Source organism: Kogia breviceps, chromosome 3, assembly GCF_026419965.1.
Source record: "Kogia breviceps isolate mKogBre1 chromosome 3, mKogBre1 haplotype 1, whole genome shotgun sequence".
NCBI lineage: Eukaryota > Metazoa > Chordata > Mammalia > Artiodactyla > Physeteridae > Kogia > Kogia breviceps.
The window spans coordinates 149,952,097-149,968,905 of NC_081312.1; the positions used below are offsets into that span (position 1 = coordinate 149,952,097).

Here is a 16,809-nt window from a genome sequence, read left to right on the forward strand (position 1 = left end):
AACCTATGTACCACCCTCTCTCAAGAGTCCCCTCTCTGGCCATCTGGGAGATGAGGGCAATGGATTCTGTATGGGAATAGTGACACCCAGACTCATTCCCAGGGTGGAATCAGGCCTCAAGACTCAGAAATCTGCAAAATGAAGGTTAGCGTGGCCTCCATGGCAGCTGTGTCTGGGTTCACAAGCCCCGAGGGAAGAAAGCACGAAGTGGGGAGGGCTGAGCGGCAGCCTGGGAATGACAACATCGGTGTTTGTTCACCTGACACATGGGTGAGGAAATCTGGCCACAGAGGCAAGTAGAGGAGGGACAGGGTGATGGTGGTGGAACACACGTGCTGGAGCCAGGCAGGCCTGGCTTAGACTCAGCCATACATGACCATTCCAGTGTGACCCAGGGCGGGTCACTTGACGTCTCTGAGCCCGTGGTCTCCTGATCTGGCAGCAGGGGTGTTGCCTGCCTGGTGACCCCACACGTCGGTGGGCCTTGCTGTGCCAATCACATACTAGCTCTAGAGGAAAAAAGACTCAGGACCAGCCCCAGCAGCTGGGCCTAGAAGCGGCTGATGGCCTCGCTACTTCTTCCGTTCCTTGCCCCTTGAATATGCTAAGGCTAATCAAAAGAAAGCTCAAAATATATGATTTTCCTTTCCCTCGCAAGTGGCAACAAGTGGTGTTTTTTTTCCCTTCCCATTTTTTAAACTGTTATTGAATGATTCTTTAAATTCTATAGTGCTTTACCGTTTTTAAAAGTTTCACACATGGGAATTCCCTGGTGGCGCAGTGGTTAAGAATCCGCCTGCCAGGGCTTCCCTGGTGGCGCAGTGGTTGAGAATCCGCCTGCCGATGCAGGAGACACGGGTTCGTGCCCTGGTCCGGGAAGATCCCACATGCCGCGGAGCAACTAAGCCCGTGAGCCATGGCCGCTGGGCCTGCGCGTCCGGAGCCTGTGCTCTGCAACGGGAGAGGCCACAACAGTGAGAGGCCCGCATACCGCAAAAAAAAAAAAAAAAAAGAATCCGCCTGCCAATGCAAGGGACACAGGTTCAAGTCCTGGTCCGGGAAGTACCCACATGCCGCAGAGCAACTAAGCCCATGTGCCATAACTACTGAGCCTGGGCTCTAGAGCTCATGAGCCACAACTACTGAAGCCTGCAAACCCTAGAGCCCGTGTCCACTGCGAGAGAAGCCACCGCAGTGAGAAGCCCGAGCACCACAACCAGAGAGTAGCCCTCGCTTGCCGCTACTAGAGAAAGCCCACGCATAGAAATGAAGACCCAACACAGCCAAAAATGAATGAATAAATAAATAAATTTAAAAAAAAGAAGTTTCACACACATGATTTCATACACTCCCATAATAACCCTTTCCCCCCACGGCCCCTCCCCACTTCCCTCTCCCCACTGATAACCACTAGTTTACTCTGTGAGTCTGCTTCTTTTGTGTTTTATTCACTAGTTTGTTGTATTTTTTAGATTCCACGTGTAAGTGTTTTCAGGTTTTGCTGTGCACTTATTTTCTCCACACGCTCCCTCCCTTTACACACTCCTGTTATTAAGCCAGAAAAACATGCTTGCAGGGTAGGAAGCTGAGTAGCAAACGTGTTCAAATGACAATTGAAGGAGGTCCTGTGACGAAGAGAAGGCCAAGGTGATGGAAGGAGGGGGTTAGGAGTGTCAGCAACACAGCCTGTGGCCCCAGAGAGCTTTCTGGCTGGGGCCTCATGTTCAGCAACGTTCAGCTGTTCTGGTGTCTCTACAGGTAGTTTGAGGACCACGCATCCAAGCGCACGTTCCAGCATAGGGAACCGGTGCTCTTCAGCGGCAAGAGCTCTGCCTCCTGCCCTCGCCAGCCCCATCCTCTCCTCCCCAGGACGCAGTCCCTCTCACTGCCACTTGTGGTTCTTCCAGGGCCCAGGAAACCTTCATGCAGTGGGATCAGTGCCGGCGCTTCTACAACTTCCTCATGGCCGACAACATGAAGAAGATCATCCTCTCGCACAGGTGCAGTGCCTTCCCTATCCCTTGGGAGACAGTTCCTTTCTGAGCTTATTTCACTAAAAGCCAAAATTCCTCTTTCTCCAGGAAAAAAAAAAAGGCAGGGGTGGTACACATTGTCTGCTGCCTGTCTTGTGACTTGGTTAGAAACAAACTTGTCCCAAGCTACCAAATTCACCAAATCGCTTTCTGCTTCCATAATTTTCAAAAAGTCCAAGAAGAAAGAGAAACCGTTTCCACACCATTCTGTCCCAAATGCGGGCAATCCTGAGGGTGGCTTGTCATTGTTGGGGAGCTTTTCTCCTTAGGATGCTTTTGTGCTTGGGGATCCAGAATCGTTCTCTGCTGGCTCTTGGGGTTCTGACCAAGCAGCAGCGTGACAGGAGTCCAGCCGCTGATGCCAAGCGTGGTGTCCACACTCTCCATGCTCTGCCTGCCCGTCTCCTGCTCAGAATCCTTTGGTGGGTTAGCCCCTGACAAAGTGCTTAGAGCAGCGCCTGGTCTTCAGTAGCACTCAAGAAATATTAGTGATGATTTCATCGTTGTCATTATTGTTAGTGATATTGGCTCTCCCTCCTCCCCCATGCCTCCCTCCCTCTCCAGCTGGACCAAGCCACTCAGAGGCCCATGTGCCCTCTGGCCTCTCCCACACCACTTATGCCCTTGCTGAGGACCCCCTTCCCCTCATCTCTGCTTGTCCAAACCCAGCCCATCCTTTTAGGTCCATCTCGGGTATCTGCCTCTGTGAAGCTAGCTCCTCCCCGCACAAGTCGTTTTTCTGCTGCCTCCACAGTGTGAATCCTGCGTCATGAACTAAACTGGAAAGCACTGGAGGGCTCGGGCATGTTTTGATTCCCCCAGAGCCTGGTACATATTGGGCACTCTAAAAGTACAATTTTAGGGGGGTTTTGATGCCATCCTAGGAAAAGCAACCCGACTGAATGATCAGTTTCTTATCCTGTTTTTTTCAGTGATTAAAAAAAAATGTACTGCCCACCCGGCCAGCCAAGCACCCCAGATTGGGCTTCCTGTGGGTGGGGTTCACATGGCGCCTAGGCAGGACTGGTGCTCGCAGGCCCCTCAGGCTGCCAGGCACATCCCCAGGCCCTGGTGTTGGGTGGGTGGAAGGCACAGGGAGACTTATGTCCCCCGGGCTGGCTGAGTTTCTGCTCAGATCGTGGTGTGTGAGCGCCAGTTGTGTGCTGGGCCCTGATTCGGGTGTGGCTCAGCTGAGGTTTGGATGGATCCAGGGATTTGCTGAGGTTCCAGCAGGGGTGAAACCAGGCCATCAGACACCAAGTCCAAGTCCTCTCTCTGTCTTCCCACACCTCTGCAATGGAAAGTGAACTCCTTCCTCCCAGGGAACATTTGTTTTGCTACAGGGCCCAGTCTTGCCATTAATCATTTAGTCCAAAAGGTCCATCATGTAGTTCTTAACGAACTGGCAGAGTCCTCTGGATGTGCTCTCGGTGTATTTACATTTTTTTAATTTACCACAGAAAGCCAAACACCTAGAAATTTTAGGGACACTTTATTATAATTTTTTTTCTCTATCAGCATTGTCTTTTCTTTTTTAAAATTTTTCTCTAGTTTTATTGGGATACACTTTAAATTGTGAATTCTATCCTTTAAGTATATAATCTTCCTAATACTCTTTTGACAAAAAAATGTTTAAGAAATCTGTTCCTCTTCTTTGGAAGAGGTTGTGAATGGATACCAGAGCATTTAGTTTCCGTAATGAATTTTTCCCACTGTAGGGCCAAACCTCAAAGCAAACTCAGTCTTCCTTCAGCTGTGTGAGTGAGAGCCCTTGCTGGGAATGGACGTGTAAATGTGCACATTTTGATCTCTGCCTTTGTTGTCATCCTCTCCAGATGGATCATTTTCTTACTGGAAATACTCTTCTGAGTATACGTTAGCTTTTTAGCTAACATATTGAAGGGCTGTTGATTTGCCCAAATGCTGAATGGGTTAACCATTATCTTCCTTGTTAAGTGACACAAAGAGCCCATAAAGAGAAAGGGGTTCTGCTAAAGGGGGCAGTGTCAACACCAGTGTAAAGATGGGGCCTCCACAACTTTAACTAAGGCCCCCCACTGTTTGGCTGACAGCCCACCGCAGGCCACAGAGCCCATCCTGAGACCTCTCTGCAGGGCCAGTTTTGTAATAGTCACTTAGGCTCAAACACAATCTTCAGTTTGTCTAGCTGCCCCTTAGACAGGGGCAAGGAAAATAAGGTCTTGCTATTGATCCTTCTTCAGTTATTCAAAAGTCAACAGTGCAAGCGCATCCTCTGGGACATTCTGAAGGCTGAAGGGATTTATTTCTAAGTTACCCGCAGACGCTATGTCAGAGACCCTCTCCTGGCTTGCCTCTGGGCAAGGAAGTAGGCTCGGCTGTGGCTGTTTATCGTGTGCTTTAAAAAAAAATTTTTTTTCAGCTTTACTGAGGTATGATTGACAAAATTGTAAGATATTTCATTGTACAGTGTGATGATTTGGTTTATCATCTGCTTTTCATTCTGTTTGCTTCTTGTCTCATTGTAGGCAAGCTCTTTTTGGAGACCATGTTAAGAAACCTCAGAGCCTGGAGGACACAGACTTGAGCCGCCTCTACACAGCCACATCCCTGATGCAGATCGACGACAATGTGATGAGGTGTGCCCATGCTCTGGGGCAGGGTGCCAGGCAGGAGGTAGCAGGCCATTGCTGCCCAGCACCAGGGGTTTCCTCTGCCCACTTTAGTGTTAAGGGTTTTGGTTTTGTTGGGTTTTTTTTAATGTCCACTGTTTAAAAACTGAAGATTTCACAGAGAAATCCGAATTTCTAATGTCTCTTAAAAAAAAAAAAAAATAGGAAGGGGACATCCCTGGCGGTCCAGTGGTTAGGACTCAGCGCTTCAAATGCAGGGGGCGCGGGTTAGATCCCTGGTTGGGAAAGTAGGATCCCACATGCCACATGGCATGGCACTGCCAAAAAATGTAAAAAAAAAAAAAAAAAAAGAAAAAGAAATAGGAAGAGGCTCTGACTACTCGTTCTACATTCCTGCATGGCCAACTGAGCTTGAACTGGGGAGCTGGGGTATGCGTGCCCTAGTTGTCCACAATCCTCAACCCCAGGTCAGGGATCAGGTGTCATATAAACTGCATGTGGCAATGGAGTAAAAGGAGAAGGAAAATATTTCTTGTACCTGCCTATGTCTCTATCAAAAGTAGAAAAACCAAAACTAGACCGAGAGAGCTGTGTGTTGCAAGAAAAACGGACAGAACGTCTTCCTTTAGGGGCGTAAAGACTCTCCTCTGAGTGTAATATGCAAACCCTGCCCACTTCACTCGGTTGCCCTTTCCCTGCTGCCCCTCCAGGCCTCTCCAGGCACCTGAGGTCACCACACTGACAGTGTCCTCTTTCCTGGCACCAGTAGTTTCTGATTGAAGTTAGCATTAGCTGGAAAAGGTAAAGCTCATCTCTGACCTCATCGTTCTCTTGAAAAAGTCATCCTTTTTATTTAGAGATCACTTGATACCTTCAGGTGTGGCCTAAAGCAAGCTAGTGTTCATCCAGTAGATAGGCACATATTGACCTGAGAGTATGAGATCTGTATTTACCTTCCTTATGGGATTTTAGTAGCCTTCTTACACCAAGTAACTTTGAAATATGCCCATGAACAGTTACTCAAAGGAAATGGAAATTGGGAAATTGCCAGCACGTTCAGAAGGTGAGAATGAATTATACCCACCCTCACTTACGATGGGGTGTGCAACTTTACTGTGGTGCAGACACTACACTAATGAGAAAAGAAAAACAAACTTACTTAAATTTCATTCATCTTCTAAGTTTTTTTAAGCCCCAAAGAGAGTGTTCTTCAACTCTTCCTAAAACTCTTCTTTTTTAATAGTGCTGGATAGTAGCAGTTTTCATGATCATAACCAGTTTGCGCAGCCTACTCCTCAACCCGCCACCAGTAATACTGGAGGACGAGAGTGCCTTCCTGGCCCGCTGAGACCTCAGAGGGGCTGATTTCATGGAGACAAATGTCCTAGAGATGATTTCTACACTCGGCGGCCTCCCTATCGAGTTTGGCCCAAATAGTCCAACCTGAGGATCCTTCGCCGGCAGAGATGTCTAAGGAGCCTGGGAGTGGAAGAGATCCACAGCCACAGGGGAGCTGAGATACCCTGAAGACCCCAGTCAGGACAAAAAAAAAACCCTGCTATTCACAGACCAGAGGCCTTAATCTGTATCAGAAAGAAATGAGGTTTCCAGAGATCCTCTGACCTGGGGTTGACTCTGTCTCCTGGTGTCAGAGCTCCAGGCTGAATCGTGCCGACCTCTCAGAGCACAGGGCAGGGCAAAGCTGCAGGCCCTGCCCGCTGGAGCACCGAAGGGTTTGTTGATGTCAGTGTGTCTCTGACTACTGCTCCATGGAGGACAGAGTCGATAACTTTGAATCCCTGTCTCATTTCTATTATCCAGTGCCTATTTCATTCCAGTTCACAGTGGTCCTGATCACTCTGCCAGGAAGAATTCTGTTGAAAACAAAGTTCTAGTAAATGTCTTTGGATTGCAGTTTCTTAGTGTCTACAGTGACATCTGGTTTTATGCTGCCTCAAAAAGATGTAACATCCGCTAATAATTACTACAGATAACACTTACTGAGTAATTACTCTGGGCCAGTCACTGCGCTAATAAAATGTCACTTTAATGTCATAAATCTCACAGTGCCGTTAAAGAAGCTTCCGTCCCTAGCTCCATTTTGCAGAGGAGAAGCTCAGAGAGGTTAAACCCTTTGCCTAAGGTCCATAGTCAGTTAAGTGACAGAGTCAGGATTTGAAGCCAGATGCCAAAGCTGGGTGCTCTTAACCCCTAACTCTGGTACCTGTGTATATTCTACTGATATGATGAGCTAGTGTGGGAACTGGCACAGTAATAAAATCAATCCAGCATTCCAATCTTATTTCAAGTGTTGTTTTGTCTTTTTCCTTTGTGTGTGTATGTGTATGTGTGTCCCAGGAAGTTTCATGGCTATAACTCCCTGAAGGAATATTACGAGGAAGAAAGCTGCATGAGGTACCTGCACAGGGTGAGTGACCACATCAACTCAGGGAGCAGCATCTCAGAATTAGAATCACCCCATCCAGCTCCACCCGTGATATAACAAGCATCCCTCCTAAGCTTCCCTGGTGGAAGCTCACCCAGCATCTGGCTCCAACCGCTCTAGTTGTTGACTTGGGTTTATTATTGAACCAAACTCTGCCCCACTGTGTCCTCCATATAATAATCCCAGAGCTGCCCCTTAGTGCGGTGAAAGCCCTTAAAATCTCTGCCACACCCATTTTTTTCTTAGTCTTCCTTTGACTGTATAATCCTTCCTGGTTCCTACCATGGTTCCTCACAGGAAGTCCGTGTAGATTTCTTATAATCCTAGACCCTGTTTTGGTCATTGTGTATTTTGTTGGTGTGGTGCCTAGGACTGAACTCAAAATTCCTGCCATGATCTGGCAAGCACAGAGTAAAATAGATGCATTTTTGTATCAGAATGATACAGGAGCATGTCTTTTGTCAAAGTAGACTGGCTTATATTAATGCAGGTGTGAGCAGCTACAATAAACTTTGTATTAAATTAAGCTTGTGGCCAATCATAACCCCCATGTTTTTTACCTGAGCCACCACCAAATCAGTCTCTCCCCTTCTGTCTTTGAACAATTGCTCTTTCTACTCAAACACAGGACTTCCCATTTATCCCTATCAATGTCCGCCTGTTGTTTGGTCCACCATTCCCCCAGCTTAAGCATACCATTGTGAGTGGCATTTCTGCCTTCGTGTCATATCGGCCACCCCTCCTACTTTAGCATCATCATCCAGGCTTTTCATGTCTTCATTTAAGCCATTACAGAAACGTGAAGCTGTCCAGAGCCAGTGTCGGGGGCCTCCAGGTGAGGCAAGCAGTCATTACGTTCCTGGGCATGGCTGTTCAGTAATGTCTGAGCACCCCCATCAGCACCACCTCTGCTAAAATGAAAAAGGACACTTACTGGCTGTTTTGATAAATGGATGTTGAATGCAAAGCTGCCAAGAGCTTCCCGATATCCACCAGCCTGCTCCTGTTTTCTCCCTTCAGATTCTTCTAGAAAGCCTCCTTTGTCTGGAGTGGAGCACACTCCTTTTTTCCTCCCCACCATATAAATTGAATGAATATGTACATAACTCTGTAAAGTCATTTTTCGGAAAGGTACGGCTAATCTGAGACACTGTGCGGACGATCAGAAATATTTTGCCAGTGAGTATTGTAGAGTCTTTACCCTTGCTCCATCAGAGCACGTGGGCCACCTAGGACACCAAGCTTGGCCCCTGCACATGCCTGCCAGGGCTGTGATCACAGCAGCAGTTATCATTCCTGCCACCACCAGGAAATACGAGGTGTCCTTAGTCCACATGTTCAGGAAACTGAGCTCTGACCCTCTTCCCTTCGCTTCAAAGACATATCCGGTAGTGTATTTGAGCCTTGGGTCAATGTGCTCTATAAAAAGAGAACTGACCATTTAATTCTGCTTTATTTTCTTGTTTCAGATTTATGTACCTCTCATGTTGGTGAATGCAGCCGATGACCCCTTGGTGCATGAAAGTCTTCTAACCATTCCAAAATCTCTTTCAGGTAAGTGTCCCTTCCTGCTGCTCTCTCAACCACTCAGCAAATTGCCACAGTATGTCACCCTCATCATGCTGTCATATCCTGGCGATCAGGGTATCTCTTAGCAGTGTTCTTATTTATTCTAGCCTGATAGTTCTGGGGCTATGCTGGAGCCTGGGTAGAGCCTTCTCATGTTCTGTCCTGGTGCAAGAGACAGGATCATCATTTATATCCATAGCCAAGAGGTTCCGGGAGTCCCCTGGTGTTCTGTGAAATTATGGCCTCAGGGATGTGGGTCCATTAAGTCTGAGAGTTTGACTTAAAGAGATATTTAGACTTAAAATTTGACCTGAAAAGCAAAACAAAAAAGCCAGTTCTGCTACCTCTTGTAGCAGAACTGACAGACAGCCTCCCCATCTGCTTTGAGGATAAAAATATAAGCAACTGAAAAAGCAAAGAAGGTTGTTCATGAGAATGTTATCTTGCCTCAGGCTTGCACGGCCTCACACCATGCTAGGTAGGAGCTACGGGAGAAACTAGAAAGAGGATAACGGAAGGAAACACTTGGGTCACAATCTAAAGTTACTTTGCATTGTACCTGATCTCCTCCCTTCCCAGTCCTCTGTGATTATGTTTCCTCCTGTAAATATCATATGTTAACCAGGGGGAAAAGGGGTACTTATGATTCATCTCATGACCCCAAGTTAATGAGTAGATAACATAGCAAGCAGATAAAGGACCCACACCCAGACAGAGCTCCGTTCACTGCTCAGAGTGAATGCATGTGTTGCAGGTACATTATGTGATAAAAAGCTATGTGTCAACCGTCTATCAAACCACAGGCTCCCTACACAAAAGCAGCCACGTGGGCTGCAGTGAGAGGAAGCAGCCATGCTGGTTTCCTTCTGCATATCTAAAGTAACATCCATAGCAGTAATGCTGCCACACAGAAACTTACAAAATAGCAGCGAAAGGGAAGGATAAAGAGCATCAGACAAGAAAAGAGCCCTTGCAGAGCCAGAAATGTGAGTGCCAGGAAGCGCCTCAGAGGCCTGGAGCATCCAGCAAGGGACCCGTTGTCACTTATCCCCCTGGGAAGAGAGATGCTCCCTGTGGTACCTGACTGTACCTGGCTGCCCATTTTGCACACATCTTTGGTAATAGCTTTACCAGCCCACGCGAGACTAACTTAAACGTGGACTCATAAAGTCAAGCTCCAGGTTAAGAATTCTCAAATGGCCGTTTAGCACGTGTCATTGAGAGCTTGGCCGTCTTTTAACGCAACTTGCAGCTTTATGTTTTAGCCTTGAAAAATAAAGTTCTGTAATGAAAAAACATTGACTCCATTGAATTCATCTGGTTCTCTAGTAGATAAGAGTGTAAGTGTTATGAATCCCTCCTCAAAGCCTGGTCCCCGCCAGTAGCATCGGCATCACCCGGGAGTTTGTCAGAAATACAGAATCTGGGGACTTCCCTGGTGGCGAAGTGGTTAAGACTCCATGTTCCCAATGCAGGGGGCCCGGGTTCCATCCCTGGTCGAGGAACTACATCCTGCACACTGCAACTAAGAGCCTGCATGCCACAACTAAAGATCCCACATGCCGCAACTAAGACCCAGTGCAGCCAAATAAATAAATAAATATCTTTTTTAAAAAGAAATGCAGAATCTCAGCTCCTTCCCCAGGCCTATTAAAGCTGAATCTGCATTTTAAGGCAGTCTCCCAAGTGATTTGGATATGCAAAGTTGGGAGGTACTTGGCTGTACAATCAAGTCAGCTGGGGAGTTTTAGCAACATCAATGCCTGGGTCCTCCCTCTCTCACCTACCACCCCCCAACTCTACCCCACCCCCACCCTCAAATCAGAATCTCATTGGTCTGGATGCAACATAGGGGTCATTAAAAAAGAACCCAGATGATTCTAATATGCAGCCAAGTTTGAGAACCACATAGAGTTTTAAGGATCCCCTAAGGCGGTACCCATTCTACTCCAAAGCCAAGCTGCTATTCCGAAACCTGCTAGATCCCACCATCTTGCCTGCCCCACCAAATCTCCCTCCCGCTTTGGTGAACGAGGCAGTAGGAATCAGATGCCCACTTAGGTGACACCTTCGCCTGTGGGGAAAGCCTGGGCCACCCTGGCCAGCTCGCTTTTGCACCTCCTGCCCTGGAGCTGGTCAGAGAACAGTGACTCACTCAACTGCCTTTCTCCCGCAGAGAAACGGGAGAACGTCATGTTTGTGCTACCCCTGCACGGGGGCCACCTGGGCTTCTTTGAGGGGTCCGTGCTGTTCCCCGAGCCCCTGACATGGATGGATAAGCTGGTGGTGGAGTACGCCAACGCCATTTGCCAGTGGGAACGTAACAAGTCACAGTGCTCTGACACGGAGCAGGTGGAGGCCGACCTGGAGTGAGGCACCCCCCGGACTCTGGTGCGTCCAGCTGCCCTGGTCACCGGCTGTTTCAGGTCTCCCATCTCCCTCCCTGGATCTGACCTCACACCATCAACGGGGACCACCCACTAGACACACCTGACTTGAAGTAGGTGGCCGTCCCTGGGAGCTCCAGGCTATTTTTGTGCTTAGTTACTGGTTTTCTCCACTGCATTGTTAGCCATGGTGACAAGTGACAGGGTTTTCACCCTCCTGTCCGGTGTCAGCATCTGATTGCTTTCAAGCCAATTACACCTAGTTTCGCTATTAAAAATGTGTCTGAACAGCAGTTTTGCTTTGCCAATCAGAAGGCTTTTCCCCAAGAGCAGTGAAGGATGTATGTTATTTTGTGGTGGTGTACGTGTCCTGACGTAGACCCTAAAAAGAGCCAATGCTGTAGATGCAGCTCAGCTTGGGAGCCTGGGGCCCTGGGCCTCCCAGGCCAAAACTGTGGCCTCCTACGTGGCAAAGAAAATTCCCTTGAGTCACAAACCAAGTTTCTCCCTCACTGTCCTCTAAGACAAGTTTTCCCGCAGGTTGCTGATGATGAGAGTTACCTGGGGCGCTTGTTACAAATGCAGCCTCCCAGGTCCCTCCCCTTGGAGAAGCTGTTTCAGTGGGTCTGGGAAGGGGCCTGGGGATTCTAATTTTTGACAAGTGCCCCAGGTGATTCTCCTCACCAGGCAAATTTGAGAAGCACGGTTGTGCAGAGCCTTTAAATTAGAAACATCTCGGTAGTTTGTGTTGTTGAAATTCGTAGTCGGAGGTATCTCTTAGATCCCAGGAGCCTCCAAAGCCGCAAGGCCTGTCGTGTACGGCTGCCCTGGTGCGATCGCTATGTGATGTCTCAGAAAGGGCTTGGGCTGGGGGTGAAGACTTCAGGCCATGCCTGACTCTGCCTCTCACTGGCTATATGACCCTGGAAAAGTCCCTTTGAACTTCTGTTTCTTCACCTGTAAAATGGGGGACTTGGGCCAGGTAGATTGCCAATATCACTACCAGTTCTAAAGTTCAATGACAAACTCAGTTTACTGAGGTTTGAGAGAACACCTCTCCAGGGGAGCCTGAGAGCTATTCTAAGCATGTAGACGTCATCATTTGCCTTTTTTTTTTCTGTGCCTCATTTCATATAAAGAGGGGTTTTTTTGGTGGGTTTTTTTTTAAAGCACTCAGTTATAATTTATTTTTTTAACCCAGGTCTCTCTAACTCTGGCTTTTGATACCAAACAATTCAAAAGTTGGATCTGAGTTTGGACTTTCCAACTGAAGAGCGTGTGATTTTGAAACCAGATTTTGTAATGTGATAGCTCATATTTGTAGCGTGTTGGATAGATCTTTCCAGAGTGTTATCTTCTCAAATGAAAAGTCACTCTACATTTCAAGTACTCCTTTCCTCCAATCCTGTGGTACTTGAATATCTAAAAACCCTGCACTTTGAAAAATCAGCAGTTGCTATCTGGAACTAAACAGAATTACAAGTGAAATGACCTAGATACTTAAAAAAAAAAAATGTCCCAGCTTCCTCTCCTTTGCTATAGGACAGACAGGAATATAAACAGTGGGTCTGCATGTGGATGTTTAAGGGGTAAAGGGAGCCACCTGAGGGCCTGGATGCAGACCCTCATGGCCGCAGGTGGATGTAGTTTGGGCATCGGTCCAAGTCATGTGACAGTAATGTCTGTAACCTGAAGAAGTTGTTTTCTGACAATCACCAGATCATCCTTAAAACATCAAAAACAGCCGTATCTGAAGCGACTGAGACTCCTATGGTCTCAACTTTGCTTCGGTACAATTTCTCACACACACCAAATTCATCATTGTGACTTTCCCCCCAAGTTGTTACTTTTCAAGTGCTTTTCTTTTTCATGTTCTTTTTAGTACAGATTGGCACTTTATCATCTACCCCTCAATTTCGAAGCTAGTCTCTCCCCTCTGTTACTTTTCCCTCCAACCAACAACCACAGCTATAATCTAGAAGGTTCATGGTCATATATCCTGCTACAACCTTCATGTCTCAAGACCTTTTTTTGTGAAATTAGATGAACGAAGCAATAACTTAATGGGGTTGAATCATCATCCCAGGAAGCAAGAGGCTCCTTTTCATTTGCCTTAGGTCACATCCCTTGATCTATTCCGACAAAGCAGTGGCCAGGTACCAGCTCCATTCAGGAGGAGAAAACAGTCCTGTTGTTACACACTTGGCAGGGATGGGGGCAGAGGTCCTTGGAGCCTGGTGTGCACGGCAGTTCTGGTGGCCCACGGAGGAGAGGCAGGGCTCGGGGCACAGCCTTTTGTTGCCACATAACCGGAATTTACCCCCACGGGACTGTGGAGACTGCCTCCCAGCTGAAATCTTTTTAGTGTGTGACTCTGAATGGCACTTACATTCCATTTTGGCTCACATGAAATCAACTGAAGGCCTCTGTTCAAGCTTCAGGCTCTCAGGCATGGAAATAAGAGTGTAACTGTGGCTATCTTACAGGAAAATTCTTGTTTGTCCCTGAAAGAGAGCACAGAGGCATTGAATTTACAGAGATGCGAGCTCGCCTAATAAACAAGGGAGCAGCATTTTATATGTAGGTCAGCTTTTTCCTTCCTCCAGCTTTCCTTGCTTTTCGTTCATTCCTGATGATAATGTGAGGGCTCTTCTTGCTACTGAGGTCCTCTTGGGCTAAAACAAGGCAGAATTTTAAAGAGTATTTGAATATTATATTTTAAAATCAGGTTAAAAATACAGTAAAATCAGGTTAAGGATATAAATTGCAGAGACCTAGACAGTTCTGTCGCAGGAAGAACATGTTAAAAACCAAGCAGGTTTTTAACAATTCTCCGGGTTGTTCTCCCGGCCTCTAAACAGTTTGAAGACAGTGATGAAGATCCCAGTCAAGTCAGGATTATCTGACTTGAAAACATGGTCTCAAGTCTCCTTGATGCATTTATGTTAGTAGGGAGTTTAACAGACTTGAGGAAAACCTCTTACCTTCCCGCCGGTGAGTTTGCACCAGTGATTCCAGAGCAGAAGGGAGGCAGAAAGTTGTTTGTTGTCACTATATTCTTTGAACCTCCCCGCAGCATTTTACGCATGACAGTGGGAATATAACTTCAAGGGGAGCGTCCCTTTCTTGACACGGTGTTAGGGAACCAGGGTTCAGGAGACTTGGCTTCTTGTCCTATCTCTAATTCACATTGGATTGTGGGCAATCACTTCACCTTTCCAAGCCCCAATTACCTCATCTTAGACCATCTCTAAGTCTACTTCATCTACTTACACGTCATTTGCCAGAACATTCCCACTGGCCTTCTTACAGCCCTTGCAAGTGGAAACAGATAAATCAAGACTTCAGGCTTATCTTGAGGGGACTTGGAGAGAGGGAACTCCTGCATTCAGCCTTTGCTGGTGAAGACCCTTGATTTTGTCCAAAGCCCTGTGTCTCTGACTGGCTTCTCTTCAGAGCCTCCATTGTCATCTCAATATTCTTTCTGTACTGAGGGTGGTCTTATGACTGGGACAGGTGCTGACCATTGGAACGAGGTGAATATCCCCATCCTTCTGTGTGACTCGGGCAAGCTTTGAGAGTTCCCAGGGCAGAAACCCTTCCTGCTCAGACTTTCATTCTAAAACTACAGTCTTCATTAAAGCTGAACTTTCTGGGTAGCTGAGCTTATATGCCTGGCATCTGAATGAGAGCTCTCTTTGTCACTGTGCGGCTTGAGATCCGTTTTGCCAGCTCCAGGGAAACAATACGTGTGTTCTTGTTTGTGTTTGCCGGGCAAGCAGATGTCTGAGCTGTGAGAGGCTTTTCTTTTCCCGTGGCATTGCTTCTGACTTAGCGCTAAAGTGAAGATCACTGAAACATCACGTTGAGTTGAAAACTCAGGTCTTTGTCGTCTAAGGCAGGACAGGAGAGTTATTAAGAGGCATTTCACTGCAGCATCCGCTCACAATATCATCTGGAATTGTTCTCTTTGCCCAGAAAGCCTTAACTTGCCTCTAGAATATCCCCTGGTGGTACAACACTATTGTGGCTTTGGAATTCAAATTCTCCTGCTGTAGAAGTCTGAAGCAAAGCTACAGCAAAACCAGAGAATGTCTTCATGTGGCCTGTACGCTCCTTATTACATTAGGTGCCCCCCACCCCTTGACAATAAGAGCAATCCAGAACTGGCCAAACACCTCATCTCTGACGCCTTTCTTCCTTCTTGGCCTCACTCTGTTGTTCAAAGCCACTTTGGATGCTTCAAAAAACCATGAAAAGTGGCCTGCCTTTGACATTTAGAGGCCAACCAATTGGGGGAAAGGTTTTCTTCTCCCCACTGTTATCAAAGCAGAGGGAAGTGCCCCCTCTTCATAAACTAGGATTGCTTTTGCCAAATTGTGTTTGAAGGGGAACGGGCCTGTACTCGCAGTGAGAACTGAGATGCTACCCAAAACTAAAGCTGCTTCCTCTTGCCTGTGTCACTGCTACAGCTACCTCCGGACGCTGTAGCCCAAGCATCCCCCCGAAGTGGCCCCCCCTGAAGAGCCCAGGTCGCCAGCCATTCTCAGACCCCAGATGGTAGACAGCTGCCCCTTTTGAAGGAGTCAGCCCCCTACACACACCATGTTTTCTGAACCATTTTTCCTAGCATGTATTGTGGGTAAAACATTCATCTATCTCTAATGAATAAGCTGAAGTTAATTTCCAACCAGTGGATATAGTCCTTTAACTCGACTCCTGTCAGTTAGTTAATAAAACCTATAAGCTGCTGTCCCCCCCGTTCTGGTCCCCGTTAGCCAAGAAATCTATCGCCATAAGTTGGGGACAGTCCACCTATAGCACCTGCAGAAATACCCTTCATCTCAATAGGTGTTCTCCTTCCAGACCACCCACATGGAGCAGCCAACAGTCACCTAGAATAATTGCTGAGCCCTCAGTCCCAGCGCCAGCCACTCCCTCCCAGTGGGTGGACCGAGTTCCTGGGTGTGGGAGTTAGGTTTGTTTTGGTTTGGGTTTGGGCCTCTAGTTTTCCTAAAGCAGAAGTCCACGTAGAATCCTGTCACCTCTCCACACCAGTTTCAGATGATCTGAGTCTCTCCCACTGCCTCAGGAAGACCGTCACTGTACCTGAGCTTTTGACTTCTGCCACTGCAGCTGCCTTAGCGACACCAGGGGCTGGGGGCATGGAGGGGGGGAGCCAGTTTGCATCTCCCCCTTTCCTGGTTAGACTTCCATGAACCACATTCTTCTCTTGGCAGATCTGCTTCCAGATTGATTTTTGAGAACCATCACTTTCACATTCCTAATTTTTGTCTGTTTTGTTTGTTTTTTCTTTTTTTTTTTGGACTTTCTGAAACTTCAAATGCTGCCCTGAAAATAATGTATTTTTGAGTTTGTGTTCTGAAAGCCTCCGTACTGGTGGATTGGGGGTGGGGGAGGCGGAATACAGGATCCTCCATCACTGAGGTGTTTAAGATTTGCAACTAGCAATGCAATTTTTTCTAAATATGAGGATATTTACCTTTATTAAGAAATTATACTAAACAGTGGTGTCCTTGATCATTTTATGTTCTCATATTACTTTTGGTTCTGTTTTGATTCTGTGTGGTGGTAAACAAAGATCATTACAAACAAAAACTGTAATTTTGTTATCTTTGATTCAATGGAATTTCTTTACTTAAAAAAATAAAAGAACTAAAAATGTGGCGTGGCTGTGCGTACTTTGTAGTGGAGATTTTCTATCTAAAAGGATTCTTCCTGTGTCTTCACCGAAGCACGAG

The 16,809-nt window shown here is 47.0% G+C and overlaps 1 protein-coding gene across 2 annotated transcripts in view; it reads left to right on the forward strand.

Moving 5' to 3' along the window:
- The window catches only part of ABHD2 (abhydrolase domain containing 2, acylglycerol lipase), a 101,247-nt gene extending 89,922 nt beyond the window's left edge, over positions 1 to 11,325 (forward strand). For both annotated transcript variants that reach the window (XM_059056346.2, XM_067029875.1), the window contains 5 exons: positions 1,908 to 2,000; positions 4,541 to 4,651; positions 7,004 to 7,073; positions 8,561 to 8,645; positions 10,837 to 11,325. In XM_059056346.2, the coding sequence (XP_058912329.1) occupies positions 1,908 to 2,000; positions 4,541 to 4,651; positions 7,004 to 7,073; positions 8,561 to 8,645; positions 10,837 to 11,033 (556 nt within the window). In that variant the 3' untranslated portion in view covers positions 11,034 to 11,325. The remainder of the gene's footprint in view (positions 1 to 1,907; positions 2,001 to 4,540; positions 4,652 to 7,003; positions 7,074 to 8,560; positions 8,646 to 10,836) is intronic.
- Positions 11,326 to 16,809: the final 5,484 nt, after the last annotated feature.